Genomic DNA, 19,941 nt, shown 5'->3' on the forward strand with positions numbered 1-19,941 from the left:
GGGAAAGGGGACAACCTTGACGCACCCCCCTTTGGAGAGAAAAGGGAGAAGAAAGCTGACCATTAACAAGAACTGAAGCTTTGGGAGATGAATACAACAAGGAAATGAGAGAAATAAAGTTGGGACCAAATCCATGCCATTTTAGGGAAGCCAACAAAAAAGACCAATCTACACGATCAAAAGCCTTCTCAGCATCTACCGAGATGGCGGCTAAGGGAAATAAGAAAGAAGAAGCCTTATTGAGAACATTTAAGAAGAGTCGAGAGTGGTCAGAAGTAAGCCTTCCCTTAATAAAACCACATTGCTCTTTACTCACAAGGTGGGGCATAAACGGATCCAAATGCAGATCAAGTAATTTCGCAAAAAGTTTGTAGTCAACATTAACCAGTGAAATTGGGCGATAATTTTTACAATGTGTGGGGTCGCGACCGTCTTTAGGAATAAGGCAAATAGTAGCATCCTGAAAAGCACCATCAGATTTGCCAGAACAGTAGAATGATTGAAAGAGGGTTAAAAGTTTGGGTAATAAGAGGTCGGGAAAATGCAGATAAAATTCAACCCGAAAACCATCGGGACCAGGAGTTTTGCCCTTAGTAAGAGAGGATAAGGCTGAAGAGAGTTCATGCAGGGAGAGTTCAATTTCAAGGTCCGGAAGATTAAGGTGAGAGTTAGAAGGTGAAGGTAACCTATCAAGGTAAGCTTGAATAAGAGAGGGGGCAGGAGGCAATTCTGGGGTATATAACTGTCAATAGAACGATTGAAATTGATCGAGTATATCTTTGTTTGAGTAAAGAAGGAAGTTATGAGGGGAATAGACAGCTTCAATAAGGGTACGCTCTTTGCGAGATTTAAGATAGTTAGCAAGAAGTTTTCCAGATTTGTTGCGTCCACCGTAATAGCGCGCACTACTACGGAGGAGGATGGAAGATGCAGTGTCAGTGGTAAGTTTATTGAAGGCAAATTTTGCTCGTAAAAGATTAGGGGACATGCATTTATCAGAAGAAGTATAAAATTGATGTTCCAAATCTTTAATGTGGGAAATAGAAAGCTTACGTTTTTGAAGGAATTGCTTCTTTTTTTTTAGAAACATAGTCAATAATAAAGCCCCTTGCAGTAGCCTTAAAGGAGTTCCATAAAATGTGCGAAGGAGTAGAAGGATCTGAATTAAATTGAAAAAAATCATTAGTAAAAGAACGGAATGAAGAGGAGAAATTAGGATCAGTGAGAAGGGCAGAATTAAAACACCAGCAAGAAGATTTAGGATGAGGAGGGAGTAAATCAAGATCAGTTACAATAGGAGCATGATCTGAGATAACTATGGGTTCAATAGAGGAAGACAGCAAGTTTTGAGATAGAGACTGAGAGAGAAAAATATAGTCAAGACGAGAGAAAGAGAAGTGGGGAGGAGAGAAAAAAGAACAATCCAGAGTGTCAGGGTGTGTGAGTCTCCATGAATCAATGAAATGCAATTGAGAGATATTGTCTAAAAATTGTTTATGGGGTTTGTGTGGGATAAAGCGGGCTGTAGATTTGCGGTCAAGGAATGGGTCTATAATCTAATTACAGTCCCCACCAAAAAGGAAAGATTCATCTCTATGTTGAATGCCTTTGCTCAAGATTAGGGGCCAAAAAGAAGAGTCAGGTTGAGTAGGACCATAAACCTTAAAGATAGTTAAAGGAATTGAGTCAATTAAAAGTTTAGCCAAAATCCATCTGCCCTCATCATCCTTTTCTTCTAACTGAACTTTGCATTTCAATTTCTTATGAATTAAAATAGCAACACCGTTTTTCTTGTTGACAGAGGGGGAAAACAAAACTGATCCTACCCATGCTCTTTTCAACTTAAGGGATTCAAGCTCAGTAAGGTGAGTTTCCTGTAAAAGGACAATATCAGGGGAATAGGACGATAAATGAGAGAGTACTCTCTGCCGCTTAATGGGGTTAATAAAACCTTTTACATTCCAGGAAACAACTCTGAATGTACAAATGAAACAAATTTAGTAACTTCAAACTGTGCTGAACAATATACAAACATCAGGCAGCCGAAAAAAGAAAGGAGGGAAAAAGGAAGGAAAAAGTGAGGGAAGCCCTCCAACCATGACCTCCCACTTGCAGAAATCTCTCAGCAGGTACCTCTGGCAACCAGGAATCATGCTAGGGGATTCCACAACTCCCTCGTGCCTGTCATCGTGCTGCTTGAATTTCAAAAAATCCCACCACGCAGTGATTAGTGAAATTTGGGGGGAACTCAGTGTTACAAGAGTAACGCGGAGTCACCAAATTGCTCCAATTACACTTGTGGAATTAAAATTCCACCGGGCCAAGCCTCCATTCTGTTTTTGTGACTGAGGACATGTCATCATTAGGATGTCTGCAAAGTTTATTGACATTGTTAATTTGTATTACACTGTTTAGTCTATGCTTAGGCTGAACAGGTTTGTATCACTCACACTGTGTGCACAGTTTGAAGTCATTGTTCTGTGCTTACTTTAAAGATCCATATCCCTGTCCTCTTTTTATCTTGTCTTGATATTTATGCAGCCCACCATTTTGCTTTGCAGATAGGAGTGAACCTGTGAAGCAAAAGTGCAAGACAGGAATGAAGCATCAGTTCCCCAGTGGTTACTTCCTCCAGAACATCTGGCACCCTGCCTCCTGCAGCCTGACCAAGTTATATACTCAGGATGAGATTAATAGCTGTCTAAAAGGAAACTTCCTCCACTTTATCGGAGACTCCACTATGATGCAGTGGTACGTTCACCTCACTGGCCTTCTTAAAGGTAAGTCAACATCAGAACATCAGCAGCATGTACTAAATTAACCTGTATAATAATATCATCATCTATACATTCCATATCAGAATATCAGCTGCTGTATGCTCCATATTGGCATTTACTGGGGCTACTATTATATGTACACCATATACCAGACTAGACTAATTGCAGATCTACCTCAGCCCGCACTGAATTACAACACCTGCATGCACATGCATCCTGCAATGATAGACTGTCAGCAGGTGTGTGTCACATGAGGATGAATTAGATTATTAGCAGCTGTAGAGCTTCAAAAAAGTGTGGAGGCAGCACCAGGGATGGAGTCACAGATCAGCCAATGTATTCTGTTTCAATATTCTTTATCTTTCTTTATATATTCAAATAGGACAACAGCCAACGCGTTTCGTAACTGTTATGGGAACTTCATCAGGGCGAATAGATTTATTGATGGAACCAAATTTCAGATGATATAAAAGTCAAATCCGACGGGACCAAGTGAAATCCAATTTCTAGGGTGCGTCTACGTAGAGTTACTCCAGGTCAATCAACTTGATATTCCTATAAGGGTATGAGCACAATTCTTTCCACATCAAAGGATCCAATGAGGTTCCACTTGTATGTATAGTGCGACCAACTAAAGACCACACTTCTGTAAAACGATAGATCAATTTGTGCCGGGCCAGTCAGTATGATAATAACAACCCTGTATGTCCCAAATTTGAACGATATCAAGGTGGGTTTCATTGGTAATCAGTATAAATGGACCGTCTTCCAATATAAATGAGGCTATGATAAGCCACTAGTGTCAAGGTCGAAAAAGTCTGCACCCGAAACAGCGCCCGTATCCACGATAAGGAAATAGAACACTGTCTCCAGCACAGGGCTATCAGCCCCTGTGTGTCAGATGTCAGTCTGCACCCAACCACCAGCAGCTGTATTTCTCAACTTCAAGTGAAGAAGAGAAAACAAGAGGAAGTGACAGCAAAATGACAGGATGTGGGAAGCACCAGATGTGTCTGGAAGAGGTGTGGCGCAGCGGCCAGGGCGACTGACGCTGGAATCTGGGGCTTAAGGTTCGATCCCCGGCACCGGCGGCAGGTCTGCCCAGCACCATGTGACTCTGGGCAATAGCTCGCTTAATCTTCCCGAGGGCCCCCAGCACCGGGACACCACTTCGGAGGTAGCTGTGCGCTTTACAAATACTAGTATTTCAGAATGAATCTGGAGTGAGGCAGAAGCTGTGTTGCATTGTCACAGTGTGTTTTGAGTCTCAGAAAGCAGAGTCTTTCTTTGCAGGCGTTTCCGATCTTTTCTTATTTCTTATTCTTATTTCACCTCAGGTGGTGGTCTGAGGTGGGCACAGTGACTTTGGAGGCTTCTTTAGAGATCATGAGTCCTCTCTCCTGGGGTCTTGGGAGGATATGGAATGGAGAATACTTAGCACCTGGATGAGAGGGATCTGAAGACGTCACCTTCTTCCCTCTGAGGGTGCACAGTGATGGAAGACCAGAGGTGAAGGTGTCACCTTCACATCTCCGGATGCACAGTGGGGGGAGACACCATATGAAGAGGCCAATGGCATTTCTCCTGGGGCATGGATAGTGTAGAGTGATGGTAGACAAGAGATATGACAAGGTTGCCTTTATCTCACCTATGGCCTCGTGTACATTGTTGGGAGAAGAGATATAAAGAGGTCACCACGTTCTCTCATAGGCCGGGTCAGTGTACGTGGATGGAGCCGAGAGATGTGACAAGGTTATGTTATGTTATGTTATTTGTACACTTCTATAGCGCACGGCCACTCCACTGGAGTATCCCGGCGCTTTGACGAAGACACCTCCATCTCTGCCAGGGCCTGGTACAGGAGTGGAAAGAAGCGATACGAAGAGGCCCCTTCATGGCTCCTAGTCCTGGTTAGTGCACACTGGTGAAGAGACACGACATGACAGAGACATGAGAGGGGAAAGAGTAATCAGGACTCTTTTCACCACGAAACACAAGAGGGTAGAGGGGACTCATGACTCTATTCTCCCAGGGACACGAGAGGGTACAGGGGACTCATGACTCTATTCTCCCAGGGACACGAGAGGGTACAGGGGATTCATGACTCTATTCTATAAGTACAAATAACATTAACATTAACATTAACATTAACATGATGCCCTTTTCTATCCAGTTCTCGAAACAGAGCTTTTTCCCCTTGTATTTTATGGCGCTATTTGCCCATAGAGATTCAGCTTTGGAGCCATTAATACTGACCTCCATTTTTTTGTCTAGCTTCAGGAGTGCTGTCTTAGTGTTTTTCAAATTCGTGTTGTTCGCAAGGGTGTGTGTGTTGGCGGTGAGGACAGCTAGTGGGTTGAGATTTTTTAATATTGCCTTCTCTAGCTGTAGCCAAACTGGTGCGTATTCTTTCGGCTGCTCTAACCAATGTGTGCCCTGTTTGGCAAGGAATGCAAGTTAAAAGGTTCTGAAGTCCGCTATGTTTACCCCTCCCTGACTTTTGGGCCTTCTCAGTTTCTTCAGACTTATCCTAGCCTTTTTGTCTCGCCAGAGATAGTTGCTGCACATTTTGTCTAGTTTGTTATGAAAATCATCAGAGAGGAAGAGTGGGAGCATGCTTGTGAGGTAGTTTACTGGGGGGTGATCATCATTTTTATTGTTTCTATTCCCCCCCACCAGGTCATGAACTTGGGTGACCAGGCCTCCAACTGGCTCTTAATTTTGTCCAGTATGAGTTTCTGATTGTGTATTAGGGGGGAGGTCGGGAATGTGCTGAAGTAGATACCCAGGTATTTAATGTGACCTGTCTGCCACTTGATTCCTGAGAATCCCAGAACCTCTTTGGTGGAGTGGATGTTTAGTGGCTTACGTTCTGACTTGTCGTTGTTGAGTTTGTACCCTGATAGCTCAGCATAGTCGCTGATTGAAGTTTGTCCGTATTTTTCAAAAAACGATCATTTGATAGCTAATTAAAAGATTCTTTATTAAAAATTGTTTTCAATAGAAGTGTTGTTTAATTTAATCACATTTTTTTTGTTTGTGTTTCAAACGTGTTGTATTGAACGTAGTGGTAGATTCGGATTAGATGTCAATAGATTCATTTTTGTGGTTTAGTAAGTCGTGGTTCAATACATAGGGGTTTGGTTTTGGTCGTTGATTAGCCTTCGTGGTTTAGGCACTCGTTATTTAAGTGGTAGTTGTTTAATCATACATTTGCTATAGAGCTTTCATGACTCTTTGCTCAATGGGGCATGAGAGGGTATGAAGTTGTCATGACTCTTTTCTCCCAGGTACATGAGAGAATATAAAGGTGTCATAGCTTTTGTCATAGCTTATATAGAGGTTTTTTTACTATTCTCCCAGGTAGATGTAATTCCTGCTTTGAAGGGAGTAGCTCTGTCATGTTTTAGATATTTGGAATAGTAATGATAAATCCCCTTTACTGGTAAAGTTGGATATAGCAATATATTTTAGAAATGCTCGTTTTAGAAAGTGGATATTTCTCTGCTATTAAAGCTCTGTGTGCCTGCAGCCTGTCTCCAATACATGTCTAGGGCGAGTGACAGCTTCAATTTGTGAAATCCCTCCAGACTAGGCCGGTGAGGAGTTCGGATTGTTCTGCAATGCAGAACTCTGCATAGTTTAAAAAGAAACTCCATCACACTATGCAAAGTTCTGCAAGCGGCAGAGTGTGACGCGTTGCGCTGCTCGCGCTGACTTTTAGCTCCAAGTGTTTGTCCCGCACTGTAAAATCAGCGCTACTGGCACCAGGCACAGTTCAAGAGGGTGCTGTTTCTTTCTGCCACTGAAGTAGATGTTCTACTCGAGTGGCAGCTTCCACAATGTAAGTGGAGGGTTTCTTAATGTGAGTGGTAGCAACATGTCGTGACCCCATGTGTTGAGAAATCTTTCCAGGAGGTGCGCTGGAGTAAGATAGATAGAGGAGATCAGGACTTCCCGGCAGACACACTGACCCAAGATGCTGAGCTTACTGCATACAGACACTCCAGCTTGAAGTGGTCTAACATCCCTCGCGGGGTGTCCAACCCGAGACCATGACGGCCGTTGTGGAGATTAAGCAAGCTATTGCCAGAGTTGCAGCGTGGGACCCATGGTTAGAGAGGCACCGAGGCGAGATTTATCGAGCCCGCTGACATTGGTTCCGTACCCTGCCGCGCCAGGAATTGAACCCTGGTCCCGGGCCGACCTCTGCTTCTGGGTCTGCCGCCTCTAACCGGTGAGCCACACTTCTCCACTAGATGGATTCTTGGCTTAACACCTACACACATGCTAGGTACACTTATGTTCATCTAGTTAGGAAGGCATCGTAGGAGTATGCATCTTTTTAGTGTCATGTCTTTTATATACTCGTATGTATTCATGATTACTGCAAGATGGTAGAACTATACCATCCGTTTACTTTCATAGTACTGTTAATCATTTATATCTTTTACTGTCTAATGGTTGCTGCAGCTCATCTATCTATCTTACATCAGAACAACAACTGTTCAATAAATACTTATTGAAAAGGCCCAGCATGTTTATCGGAGCATCTCTCTAAGACAGTCTAAGTAAGCACGAGTGACTGAGCGAAAAGTGGTATATTGTTTCCACGGTCCTGAGGGATCAGGGTTGTCATGTTCGATGTTTGCCAAGAACTATTCTCTGATTGATAAGAGGAGATTCTAGTTGCAATGTGAGCTAGCTGATACAGAAGGCCAACTTACTCGGTGGGGGTGTTCAGAATTAGTCCAACACGGATCCTACAGTGTATGCTGTCCGAACGCGCAGATCCTGTAAAGGTTTTATAGAAACTAAACAACAATACTCAATTTAGGGGAATTTATGGGAGTATGAGGTAGTAGCCTATGGGCTATCTACCCCTGGGGTGAGTACACCCCCTATATGACCACTTCCTGCGAGGAGTGGGAATGATCTTGAGCCAGAATTGTCTATTTTTACTAAAAGCATGTCGGTGAAACCTCTCTGTTGCTATCTACTTAAGGTAGCCCTCCTTATGGATGTGCCCAACCTGAAAGTGGAACACGCTTCCAAGCTATCTAATTTCCCACCTACTCTGGTGCTAAATGGGCCGCAGGGGACGGGGTGCCATTCCCCAGGCATGAGGAAGCCAGGGTCGCATATCAAAGGCAACAGAGGCTTTGAAGCCTCTGGCCTTAATATGCAAATATATACCTGTACAGCGCATACATTTACAACGCATGCGATTACAACGCGGTTGTTACAATGACCGCGTTGTTACATCGCAGTACCATTACAACGCAAGTCTTACAACCACTTGCTGTAGCAGCGCTGGATGTTGGAATAGTATAATTTACTATTCCAACTCCAGTGTGTGCAAGAGTAGGGAAGGTGTTGGATAATATTCCTTAGCTTAGAGCTCAGAGTGCCCCCTACAGCAAGTCGTTGTAACGATTTGCGTTGTAATTGTACTGCAATGTAACAACACGGTCATTGTGACGACCTCGTTGTAATTGCTTGCGTTGTTATGCATGCGATGTAATGGCTGTTTCCCTTAATATGCTAAATTACTAGCCATCCTTCAAGAGGAGGTGTGAACACCTTTGGCCAGAGCAGGCATTTTTTCCAGCCTGTGAGAGCATGGGCTCTCCCATGCAGGGGGCCAGAAACCCATCTGTGGTGGCAGGGTGGATGATACCTGTCAGCCAACACACCACATGACTAGTAGGATTACAGGGGGCACCTCTAATGTGCCCTCTGCATGCATGTCATGATAGATCTGATACTGGAATCAGTACAGATTTAATAAGATAAGGTGTTTGATACCAAACACTGTCAGTTTCAGTGAAGCCATCATTTAGCCGTGTAACTCGTCATAATGGCCAGTGCCAAGTACATGTCTTTAAGATGGCTTCCTGATCACTTTCACTGATTAGCAATGGAACTAAAGGGGGTGGTAATGGATGGAGCATCTGAACCAATCAAACGCTCACACCCAGTCAAAAGATCTGGGTTTAATCCATCACCGTTATTTAGCCCACTCTGCCAGTTCAGACATGGCTATATGCAAATCAGTCTGACCCTGTGCCTCATGGGAACAGTCCAGCCCAAACTGCCAAGACATGCCTTCCCTGGACCGGAAACAAGCTTCCGAGGATGTTTCTGGCATTCCAGCTGTCTTCAGCCCGGCTTGCTTGAATCCAGTGGCAAAGTGAGCAAGGGACTCACGTCTGAGCATACCCTGCCACACTTATGGCGGCAAAAAGCGGTACAAAAGGGGGTGGTGATGGACGGAGCATCTGAATCAATCAAACACTGACACCCAGTCAAAAGATCTGGGTTTAATCCATCACCGGTCTTTAGCCCACTCTGCCACCCCAGTTCAGACATGGCTATATGCAAATCAGTCTGACCCTGTGCCTCATGGGAACAGTCCAGCCCGAACTGCCAAGACATGCCTTCCCTGGACCGGAAACAAGCTTCCGAGGACCGGTTTCTGGCATTCCAGCCGTCTTCAGCTCGGCTTGCTTGAATCCAGTGGCAAAGTGAGCAAGGGACTCACGTCTGAGCATACCCTGCCACACTTATGGCGGCCAAAAGCGGTACAAAAGGGGGTGGTAATGGACGGAGCATCTGAACCAATCAAACACTCACACCCAGTCAAAAGATCTGGGTTTAATCCATCACCGTTCTTTAGCCCACTCTGCCACCCCAGTTCAGACATGGCTATATGCAAATCAGTCTGACCCTGTGCCTCATGGGAACAGTCCAGCCCGAACTGCCAAGACATGCCTTCCCTGGACCGGAAACAAGCTTCCGAGGACCGGTTTCTGGCATTCCAGCCGTCTTCAGCCCGGCTTGCCTGAATCCAGTGGCAAAGGGAGCAAGGGGCTTTCGTCTGAGCATACCCTGCCACACTTATGGCGGCCAAAAGCGGTACAAAAGCGGGTTGTAATGGATGGAGCATCTGAACCAATCAAACACTCACACCCAGTCAAAAGATCTGGGTTTAATCCATCACCGTTCTTTAGCCCACTCTGCCACCCCAGTTCAGACATGGCTATATGCAAATCAGTCTGACCCTGTGCCTCATGGGAACAGTCCAGGCCGAACTGCCAAGACATGCCTTCCCTGGACCGGAAACAAGCTTCCGAGGACCGGTTTCTGGCATTCCAGCCGTCTTCAGCCCGGCTTGCTTGAATCCAGTGGCAAAGTGAGCAAGGGACTCACGTCTAAGCATACCCTGCCACACTTATGGCGGCAAAAAGCGGTACAAAAGGGGGTGGTAATGGACGGAGCATCTGAACCAATCAAACACTCACACCCAGTCAAAAGATCTGGGTTTAATCCATCACCGTTCTTTAGCCCACTCTGCCACCCCAGTTCAGACATGGCTATATGCAAATCAGTCTGACCCTATGCCTCATGGGAACAGTCCAGCCCGAACTGCCAAGACATGCCTTCCCTGGACCGGAAACAAGCTACCGAAGACCGGTTTCTGGCATTCCAGCAGTCTTCAGCCCGGCATGCTTGAATCCAGTGGCAAAGTGAGCAAGGGACTCACGTCTGAGCATACCCTGCCACACTTATGGCGGCCAAAAGCGGTACAAAAGGGCGTGGTAATGGACGGAGCATCTGAACCAATCAAACACTCACACCCAGTCAAAAGATCTGGGTTTAATCCATCACCGTTCTTTAGCCCACTCTGCCACCCCAGTTCAGACATGGCTATATGCAAATCAGTCTGACCCTGTGCCTCATGGGAACAGTCCAGCCCGAACTGCCAAGACATGCCTTCCCTGGACCGGAAACAAGCTTCCGAGGACCGGTTTCTGGCATTACAGCCGTCTTCAGCCCGGCTTGCTTGAATCCAGTGGCAAAGTGAGCAAGGGGCTCTCGTCTGAGCATACCCTGCCACACTTATGGCAGCCAAAAGCGGTACAAAAGGGGGTGGTAATGGATCGAGCATCTGAACCAATCAAACACTCACACCCAGTCAAAAGATCTGGGTTTAATCCATCATTTCTTTAGCCCACTCTGCCACCCCAGTTCAGACATGGCTATATGCAAATCAGTCTGACCCTGTGCCTCATGGAAACAGTCCAGCACGAACTGCCAAGACATGCCTTCCCTGGACCGGAAACAAGCTTCCGAGGACCGGTTTCTGGCATTCCAGCCGTCTTCAGCCCGGCTTGCTTAAATCCAGTGGCAAAGTGAGCAAGGGACTCACGTCTAAGCATACCCTGCCACACTTATGGCGGCCAAAAGCGGTACAAAAGGGGGTGGTAATGGACGGAGCATCTGAACCAATCAAACACTCACACCCAGTCAAAAGATCTGGGTTTAATCCATCACCGTTCTTTAGCCCACTCTGCCACCCCAGTTCAGACATGGCTATATGCAAATCAGTCTGACCCTGTGCCTCATGGGAACAGTCCAGCCCGAACTGCCAAGACATGCCTTCCCTGGACCGGAAACAAGCTACCGAGGACCGGTTTCTGGCATTCCAGCCGTCTTCAGCCCGGCTTGCTTGAATCCAGTGGCAAAGTCAGCAAGGGACTCACGTCTGAGCATACCCTGCCACACTTATGGCGGCCAAAAGCGGTACAAAAGGGGGTGGTAATGGACGGAGCATCTGAACCAATCAAACACTCACACCCAGTCAAAAGATCTGGGTTTAATCCATCACCCTTCTTTAGCCCACTCTGCCACCCCAGTTCAGACATGGCTATATGCAAATCAGTCTGACCCTATGCCTCATGGGAACAGTCCAGCCCGAACTGCCAAGACATACCTTCACTGGACCGGAAACAAGCTACCGAAGACCGGTTTCTGGCATTCCAGCCGTCTTCAGCCCGGCATGCTTGAATCCAGTGGCAAAGTGAGCAAGGGACTCACGTCTGAGCATACCCTGCCACACTTATGGCGGCCAAAAGCGGTACAAAAGGGGGTGGTAATGGACGGAGCATCTGAACCAATCAAACACTCACACCCAGTCAAAAGATCTGGGTTTAATCCATCACCGTTATTTAGCCCACCCCCTTTTGTACCGCTTTTAGCAATGGAACTAAGCATCACAGGGGCATATGTGCTCATGCAGATATGTCCTCACATGTAATGTAATGCACCCTGCCTTAGGGCTCTAAGGCCTGCTGTAGGGGTGGCTTCCATATAGTACATGGAGTGTACATGGGCATGGCACACAATGATTGTGCTATGTCATGTTTTAGAAATGTTTTACACCATTTCAAGCAGCCTGCTCTGGCAGTCTGCATGGAATTTGAGATTGGGTCAATTTAGATGGCACAATACATGCCAGGGGCATCATTTACCAGAGACTTACAAGGGTGCTAAAGTCCTTGCTAATTGCGTTGCAATTAAGCATTTGTGCATTTTTAGGGAATGACTACTGGCTCTAGGGCCTGGTCAGCAGGGACCTAGTGAACCTCCAGTCAATAACATCAGTATCAGTGAGCAACAAATGGGGGTGCCTACACACTGCACTTCAAAAACACTTCTTTGAAGTCAACCCCCCCCCTTTCAGAGGCACAAATGGGTATATGTATTGGGTCTCTGACCCCACCAAATCAGACACTTCTGGACATGTAAAGAACCTCTGTCAGAAGAACTGCTGTGCTGCTACAGGGAATGACCCTCTGTGTGACTGCTGATCTGGAAGTCCTGCTTTTTTAGTGTGCTGCCTTGCTGCATGCTGCTCTCGGACCATGCTGAAGCAGAGCTGGACTCTGCCTTGCAACCAAAGTGATCTCCAAGTGCTTGTTGGCTTGCCTCCTCCTGCTTGAGACTCAGGTGTTACAGCAAACAAATGATGGATGGAATGCTGACAATGCAAACATTCTCCCCCAGTCAAAAGATATGGGTTAAATCCATCGTTTTTTGCCACTACGCCACCGCAGTTTGGACCCAGCCAGATGCAAATCAGTCTTGACCCTGTGCCTCATGGGAACAGTCCATACCAGACTGCCAGGCCAGATCTGCCCTGGACTGGAAACAAACATCCTGGGACAAGTTTCAGGGTATGTCACCCTTCTTCAACCGGGCTAGCTTGAATCCAATGGCACAGTGAGCAAGGGACCCACGTCTGGGAATACCCATCCCACTTAGGGCGAAAAGTGTTACAGAAAACAAATGATGGATAGAAGGCTGACAATAAACATTCTCCAAAACACAAAATAGAGCAGAACAGGTCTGGAAATGGTGTGTAACTGAACCAGTGACTATGAAGCAACAGGATGCATAGGTGAACCAATGCTGTTGGAAAATGTTGGAAACCAAGAGGCTAGTACAAAACCCATCAGCCCACCCTTACGGTGGAGTTTACGTCACGTGGGAATTGCTGATCAAACCAAACCACATCCAGCCAATCAGTGCCGGTGTGGGAATGGATGTCAGAAATCTAGCCATAATGTTTACCATGAAGTGGACTTAATAATGTGCAGTGCTTCGGTGGTAGTGATAAATAAAATTGGCTACATAGATACTGAAGGAACGTGTATACAGAAATCTATGTGTCAAGGTTTAAAAACACGCCTGGTAGTAAGACTACCTCATGGCGCTGTGCAGAGTGGTCGACATGTTTCAGCTTACGGGGAATTCCCCAGCTTTCTTCAGGACCTTAGGTATAGACTAGCTACTGCAACTATAACTACTAGGTGGTATATTAGGTGAAAAAACGACAGTAAGTGTTACTAATAGATACATTCATAGATACATATCTACCAGGAGTCTCAGTGCTTGAACGTCCACTGGCGGGAAAGAAGCATGTCTTCTTCCTATCAAAAAACAAAGATAATTGTACAACAACACTAGTTCACGCATACACCACCATTAACGTCCAAAGAGACCGTAAAGAAAAACACACCTGCATGAATAATTGACATTCTGCATATATAGAAGAAGCGTAATAGCTTAATCACTTAGAGGCATTTCCTCTTAGTGATACTCACCCAGCCTTGTGTGGGTGAAGACCTCACCTCACCCGGCAACCGCTCGGGAGTATGAGGCCCCGCTCTACGGTGTAGAAAAAAAGGGAACAGTGAGAAACTCTACCATGCCCAAGCCAATTGCTCTACACACATAACCCAGAGAACGTGTGGAGGCGCCCGTCTGACAAGGCAACAACCGCACACACCATCCTGTATGACACATTATAAATAGCATGTTTGATATCTAACCTCACTTTACAAAGTCTGAATATTTAAGATTGCTGGCAAAATAAGAGTGCCTCTAGGTAGCCTTATGTGAGGTTTTCATACAGTTATATGGACCATGGGCTACTATACAACCCAGTCAACGGAGGGGCATAGGTGAGAGGAATAAATGACTTCCAAAAACTGCTAGACAACAGAGTCCCCTCTCGTGAACACGACGTGTCAAGGTAAAAAACCCATCCAAGCCACCTCTGATGGTATGTGGTCAGCATAAGCTGACTAGTATTGCCAAATTTAACGAAACTACTGAAAAGAGGAGAGTCCATTCGGACACTCACCTGTCCGTCGGTGCCCCTGCTCGTTAGCCAAGCGGAAGTGGAGGTAATTGTGAAACCGCCATTCTTGCTTAAGTAACCGCCGATAAGGTAGAAGGGGCGTTCACTCTACATAACTCTCGAAATTGACGCGGAAGGAGACACTACTATGCCGCGCAGGCGCAACTGACGCGGAGGGAGACACTACTGTGCCGCGCATGCGCAACCATTTGGACAATCGCGGCGCTGGTTTAGACACAGTTCATTGTTTTACAAGAAGGAATCTGCTATAATCAAGCGCTGATGTGGACAAAGTCCCACACGCCTGTAAATAGAATGGTGTTCAAATTTGAACTGGTATCTGCCTCTGAGCTCGCGCGTATAGCCACACCGGGTAACACTAGTCCCGTGAGCATGCGCCTAGCGGAAAGCGCTAAACTGAGCTTGTAATACACTGAAAATTGTGTTGGCGAATACGAGTCACCAAAGACCTACAGACCAGGTGGCCTTATTACGGCATACAGACTTACATTGCTGTTCACTTTCATCGTGGCAATGTCCACACTACGTCCAGAATAAGTATATTTATTTTACTCAGAATGCATATTCAGCAAAGATTTTCCAATCCACACCGAGATATTTATGGAGAGAAAAGTGCAAGTTATTCCAAAATAAGGTCATTAATGGTCCAATGGGCGTGTGGACCAAACAGGAATCACTCTGTGATGGAGCGTCACTCAACCTCATGGGGGTTTGTATATGTAAACAGTAAATATCATGAAGTTTATGCACATGTACGAAGTACTGTGGATGTTATTAAAGTGTCTTAAAAGAGGGATAGCGGCTGTGACCGGGCAGACAGAGGCGACACACACAATTTATCTGGGTGAGCTATAGAGGTGCAAATAAAGTTTGTTCGCAACCAAATTTCATGGACCCGCAACTGAAAAGTTGCTCTAAATACAAAAAACAAACGTTGTGGAGGGTCAAGGGGAATATATTTACTGACCTGTCTGCTCGCACCCCTACTATCAGAATACAAAACACAAAATAGAGCAGAACAGGTCTGGAAATGGTGTGTAACTGAACCAGTGACTATGAAGCAACAGGATGCATAGGTGAACCAATGCTGTTGGAAAATGTTGGAAACCAAGAGGCTAGTACAAAACCCATCAGCCCACCCTTGCGGTGGAGTTTACGTCACGTGGGAATTGCTGATCAAACCAAACCACATCCAGCCAATCAGTGCCGGTGTGGGAATGGATGTCAGAAATCTAGCCATAATGTTTACCATGAAGTGGACTTAATAATGTGCAGTGCTTCGGTGGTAGTGATAAATAAAATTGGCTACATAGATACTGAAGGAACGTGTATACAGAAATCTATGTGTCAAGGTTTAAAAACACGCCTGGTAGTAAGACTACCTCATGGCGCTGTGCAGAGTGGTCGACATGTTTCAGCTTACGGGGAATTCCCCAGCTTTCTTCAGGACCTTAGGTATAGACTAGCTACTGCAACTATAACTACTAGGTGGTATATTAGGTGAAAAAACGACAGTAAGTGTTACTAATAGATACATTCATAGATACATATCTACCAGGAGTCTCAGTGCTTGAACGTCCACTGGCGGGAAAGAAGCATGTCTTCTTCCTATCAAAAAACAAAGATAATTGTACAACAACACTAGTTCACGCATACACCACCATTAACGTCCAAAGAGACCGTAAAGAAAAACACACCTGCATGAATAATTGACATTCTGCATATATAGAAGAAGCGTAATAGCTTAATCACTTAGAGGCATTTCCTCTTAGTGATACTCACCCAGCCTTGTGTGGGTGAAGACCTCACCTCACCCGGCAACCGCTCGGGAGTATGAGGCCCCGCTCTACGGTGTAGAAAAAAAGGGAACAGTGAGAAACTCTACCATGCCCAAGCCAATTGCTCTACACACATAACCCAGAGAACGTGTGGAGGCGCCCGTCTGACAAGGCAACAACCGCACACACCATCCTGTATGACACATTATAAATAGCATGTTTGATATCTAACCTCACTTTACAAAGTCTGAATATTTAAGATTGCTGGCAAAATAAGAGTGCCTCTAGGTAGCCTTATGTGAGGTTTTCATACAGTTATATGGACCATGGGCTACTATACAACCCAGTCAACGGAGGGGCATAGGTGAGAGGAATAAATGACTTCCAAAAACTGCTAGACAACAGAGTCCCCTCTCGTGAACACGACGTGTCAAGGTAAAAAACCCATCCAAGCCACCTCTGATGGTATGTGGTCAGCATAAGCTGACTAGTATTGCCAAATTTAACGAAACTACTGAAAAGAGGAGAGTCCATTCGGACACTCACCTGTCCGTCGGTGCCCCTGCTCGTTAGCCAAGCGGAAGTGGAGGTAATTGTGAAACCGCCATTCTTGCTTAAGTAACCGCCGATAAGGTAGAAGGGGCGTTCACTCTACATAACTCTCGAAATTGACGCGGAAGGAGACACTACTATGCCGCGCAGGCGCAACTGACGCGGAGGGAGACACTACTGTGCCGCGCATGCGCAACCATTTGGACAATCGCGGCGCTGGTTTAGACACAGTTCATTGTTTTACAAGAAGGAATCTGCTATAATCAAGCGCTGATGTGGACAAAGTCCCACACGCCTGTAAATAGAATGGTGTTCAAATTTGAACTGGTATCTGCCTCTGAGCTCGCGCGTATAGCCACACCGGGTAACACTAGTCCCGTGAGCATGCGCCTAGCGGAAAGCGCTAAACTGAGCTTGTAATACACTGAAAATTGTGTTGGCGAATACGAGTCACCAAAGACCTACAGACCAGGTGGCCTTATTACGGCATACAGACTTACATTGCTGTTCACTTTCATCGTGGCAATGTCCACACTACGTCCAGAATAAGTATATTTATTTTACTCAGAATGCATATTCAGCAAAGATTTTCCAATCCACACCGAGATATTTATGGAGAGAAAAGTGCAAGTTATTCCAAAATAAGGTCATTAATGGTCCAATGGGCGTGTGGACCAAACAGGAATCACTCTGTGATGGAGCGTCACTCAACCTCATGGGGGTTTGTATATGTAAACAGTAAATATCATGAAGTTTATGCACATGTACGAAGTACTGTGGATGTTATTAAAGTGTCTTAAAAGAGGGATAGCGGCTGTGACCGGGCAGACAGAGGCGACACACACAATTTATCTGGGTGAGCTATAGAGGTGCAAATAAAGTTTGTTCGCAACCAAATTTCATGGACCCGCAACTGAAAAGTTGCTCTAAATACAAAAAACAAACGTTGTGGAGGGTCAAGGGGAATATATTTACTGACCTGTCTGCTCGCACCCCTACTATCAGAATACAAAACACAAAATAGAGCAGAACAGACCTGTTCTGCTCTATTTTGTGTTTTGTATTCTGATAGTAGGGGTGCGAGCAGACAGGTCAGTAAATATATTCCCCTTGACCCTCCACAACGTTTGTTTTTTGTAATAAACATTCTCCCCCAGTCAGAAGATCGGGGTTAAATCCATCGTTCTTTTGCCCACTGGGGTGAATAAACAACATTGTTCTGCATTCTGTCCATCAATTGTTCCTTTTACATTTGTCACCCCGAGTGGGACGGGTATGCCCAGACTTGGGTCCCGTGCTCTCCATGCCACTGGAGTCAAGCTTTCCTGGCTGATGAGCGCTGAAAGTTGAAAAAAAGGTACTAGGATGCTTGTTTCCAGTCCAGGGAAGACCTGGCCAGCCAGTTCGGGCTGGACTGTTCCCATTGGGCGCAAGGTCAAGACTGACTTGCATATGGCTGGGTCTAAACTGGAATGGCATACTGAGAAAAAAACAATGGATTTAGGCCCGAGTCTCTGTACTGGGGTGAATGTATGACATTGTTCTGCATTCTGTCCATCAATTGTTCTTTTTGCATTTGTCACCCCGAGTGGGACGTGTATGCCCAGATGTGGGTCTCGTGCTCTCCATGCCACTGGAGTCATGTTATTCTGGCTGATGAGGGCTGAAAGCCCAAAACCGGTGCTAGGATGCTTGTTTCCAGTCCAGGGAGGACCTGGCCTGGCAGTTTGGGTTGGACTGTTCCCATTGGGCACAGGGTCAAGACTGATTTGCATATGGCTGGGTCCAAACTGGAATGGCATGGTGAGCAAAAAAACAATGGATTTAGGCCCTGATCTCTGTATTGGGGTGAATGTACAACATTGTTCTGCATTCTGTCCATCAATTGTTCTTTTAGCATTTGTCACCCCGAGGGGGACAGGTATGCCCAGACGTGGGTCCCGTGCTCTCCATGACACTGGAGTCAAGCTATCCAGGCTGATGAGGGCTGAAAGCCCGAAACCGTTCCTGGGATGCTTGTTTCCAGTCCAGGGAGGACCTGGCCTGTCAGTTCAGGCTGGACTAATTCCATTGGGCGCAGGGTCAAGACTGATTTACATATGGCTGGGTCCAAACTGGAATGGCATGGTGAGCAAAAAAACGATGGATTTAGGCCCTGATCTCTGTATTGGGGTGAATGTACAACATTGTTCTGCATTCTGTCCATCAATTATTCTTGTTGGATTTGTCATTCTTCTTTAGGGGAGGTACGGAATTTGTGTAGTCGTGCTACGCAAAGCTCTGCGAAACGGTAAAAAATCTCAGCGAGCACGCAAAAGTTCTGCGAACACGCAGAATTGCTTATTCCGCCTGTTCACAATGCTTTTTTCCTGTTTGTGAACGCTGTTTGCGTGCTCGGGGAGAAATATCTTAAGAATACACATTTTGAAAGCGCGAACAAGCAAAAAATTCAGCGGATCACAGAATTTTTGGCAATTCTGCGTTCTCTGCAAAACGTGAAATTTCTCAAATTCCGCACATTTTGTGAACGGAATTTGCTGCCCACTCCTACTCTCCATGCCACTGGATTCAAGATGTCCTGGCTGATGAGGGCTGAAAGCCCAAAACCGATCCTAGGATGCTTGTTTCCAGTCCAGGGAAGACCTGGCCTGCCTGTGCAGGCTGGACTGTTCCCATTGGGTGCAGGGTCAAGACTGATTTGCATATGGCTGGGTCCAAACTGGAATGGCATAATGAGCAAAAAAACGACGGATTTAGGCCCTGATCTCTGTATTGGGGTGAATGTACAACATTGTTCTGCATTCTGTCCATCAATTGTTCTTTTTGCATTTGTCACCCTGAGTGGGACAGGTATGCCCAGACATGAGTCCTGTGCTCTCCATGCCACTGGAGTCAAGCTATCCTGGCTGATGAGGGATGAAGGCACGAAACCGGTCCTAGCATGCTTGTTTCCAGTCCATGGAGGACCTGGCCTGGCATTTCTGGCTGGGCTGTTCCCATTGGGCGCAGGGTCAAGGCTGATTTGCATATGGCTTGGTCCAAACTGGAATGGCAAGGCAATCATAAAAACAATGGATTTAGGCACAGATTTCTGTACAGGGGTGAATGTATGACACAGTTCTGCATTATGTCCATCAATTGTTCTTTTTGCATTTGTCACCTCTAGTGGGACGGGTATGCCCAGACGTGGGTCCCGTGCTCTTTATGGCACTGGAATCAAGCTATCCTGGCTAATCAGGGCTGAAAGCCCCAAACGGGTCAATTGTTCTTTTTGCAGTTGTACCCCGAGTGAGACTCAGGGCTGTCAAAGTCTATACACCTGTTC

At 45.9% G+C, this 19,941-nt stretch overlaps 1 protein-coding gene across 1 annotated transcript in view; it reads left to right on the forward strand.

The window, feature by feature from the left end:
- LOC147736751 (NXPE family member 1-like) overlaps positions 1 to 19,941 on the forward strand; it is a 191,318-nt gene that overhangs the window by 149,661 nt on the left and 21,716 nt on the right. Inside the window, exon 5 of the mRNA XM_086953818.1 lies at positions 2,562 to 2,780. Within this exon, the coding sequence (XP_086809944.1) occupies positions 2,562 to 2,780 (219 nt within the window). The remainder of the gene's footprint in view (positions 1 to 2,561; positions 2,781 to 19,941) is intronic.

This window comes from Lissotriton vulgaris, chromosome 1_2 (genome assembly GCF_964263255.1).
Source record: "Lissotriton vulgaris chromosome 1_2, aLisVul1.2, whole genome shotgun sequence".
Classification (NCBI taxonomy): Eukaryota; Metazoa; Chordata; class Amphibia; order Caudata; family Salamandridae; genus Lissotriton; species Lissotriton vulgaris.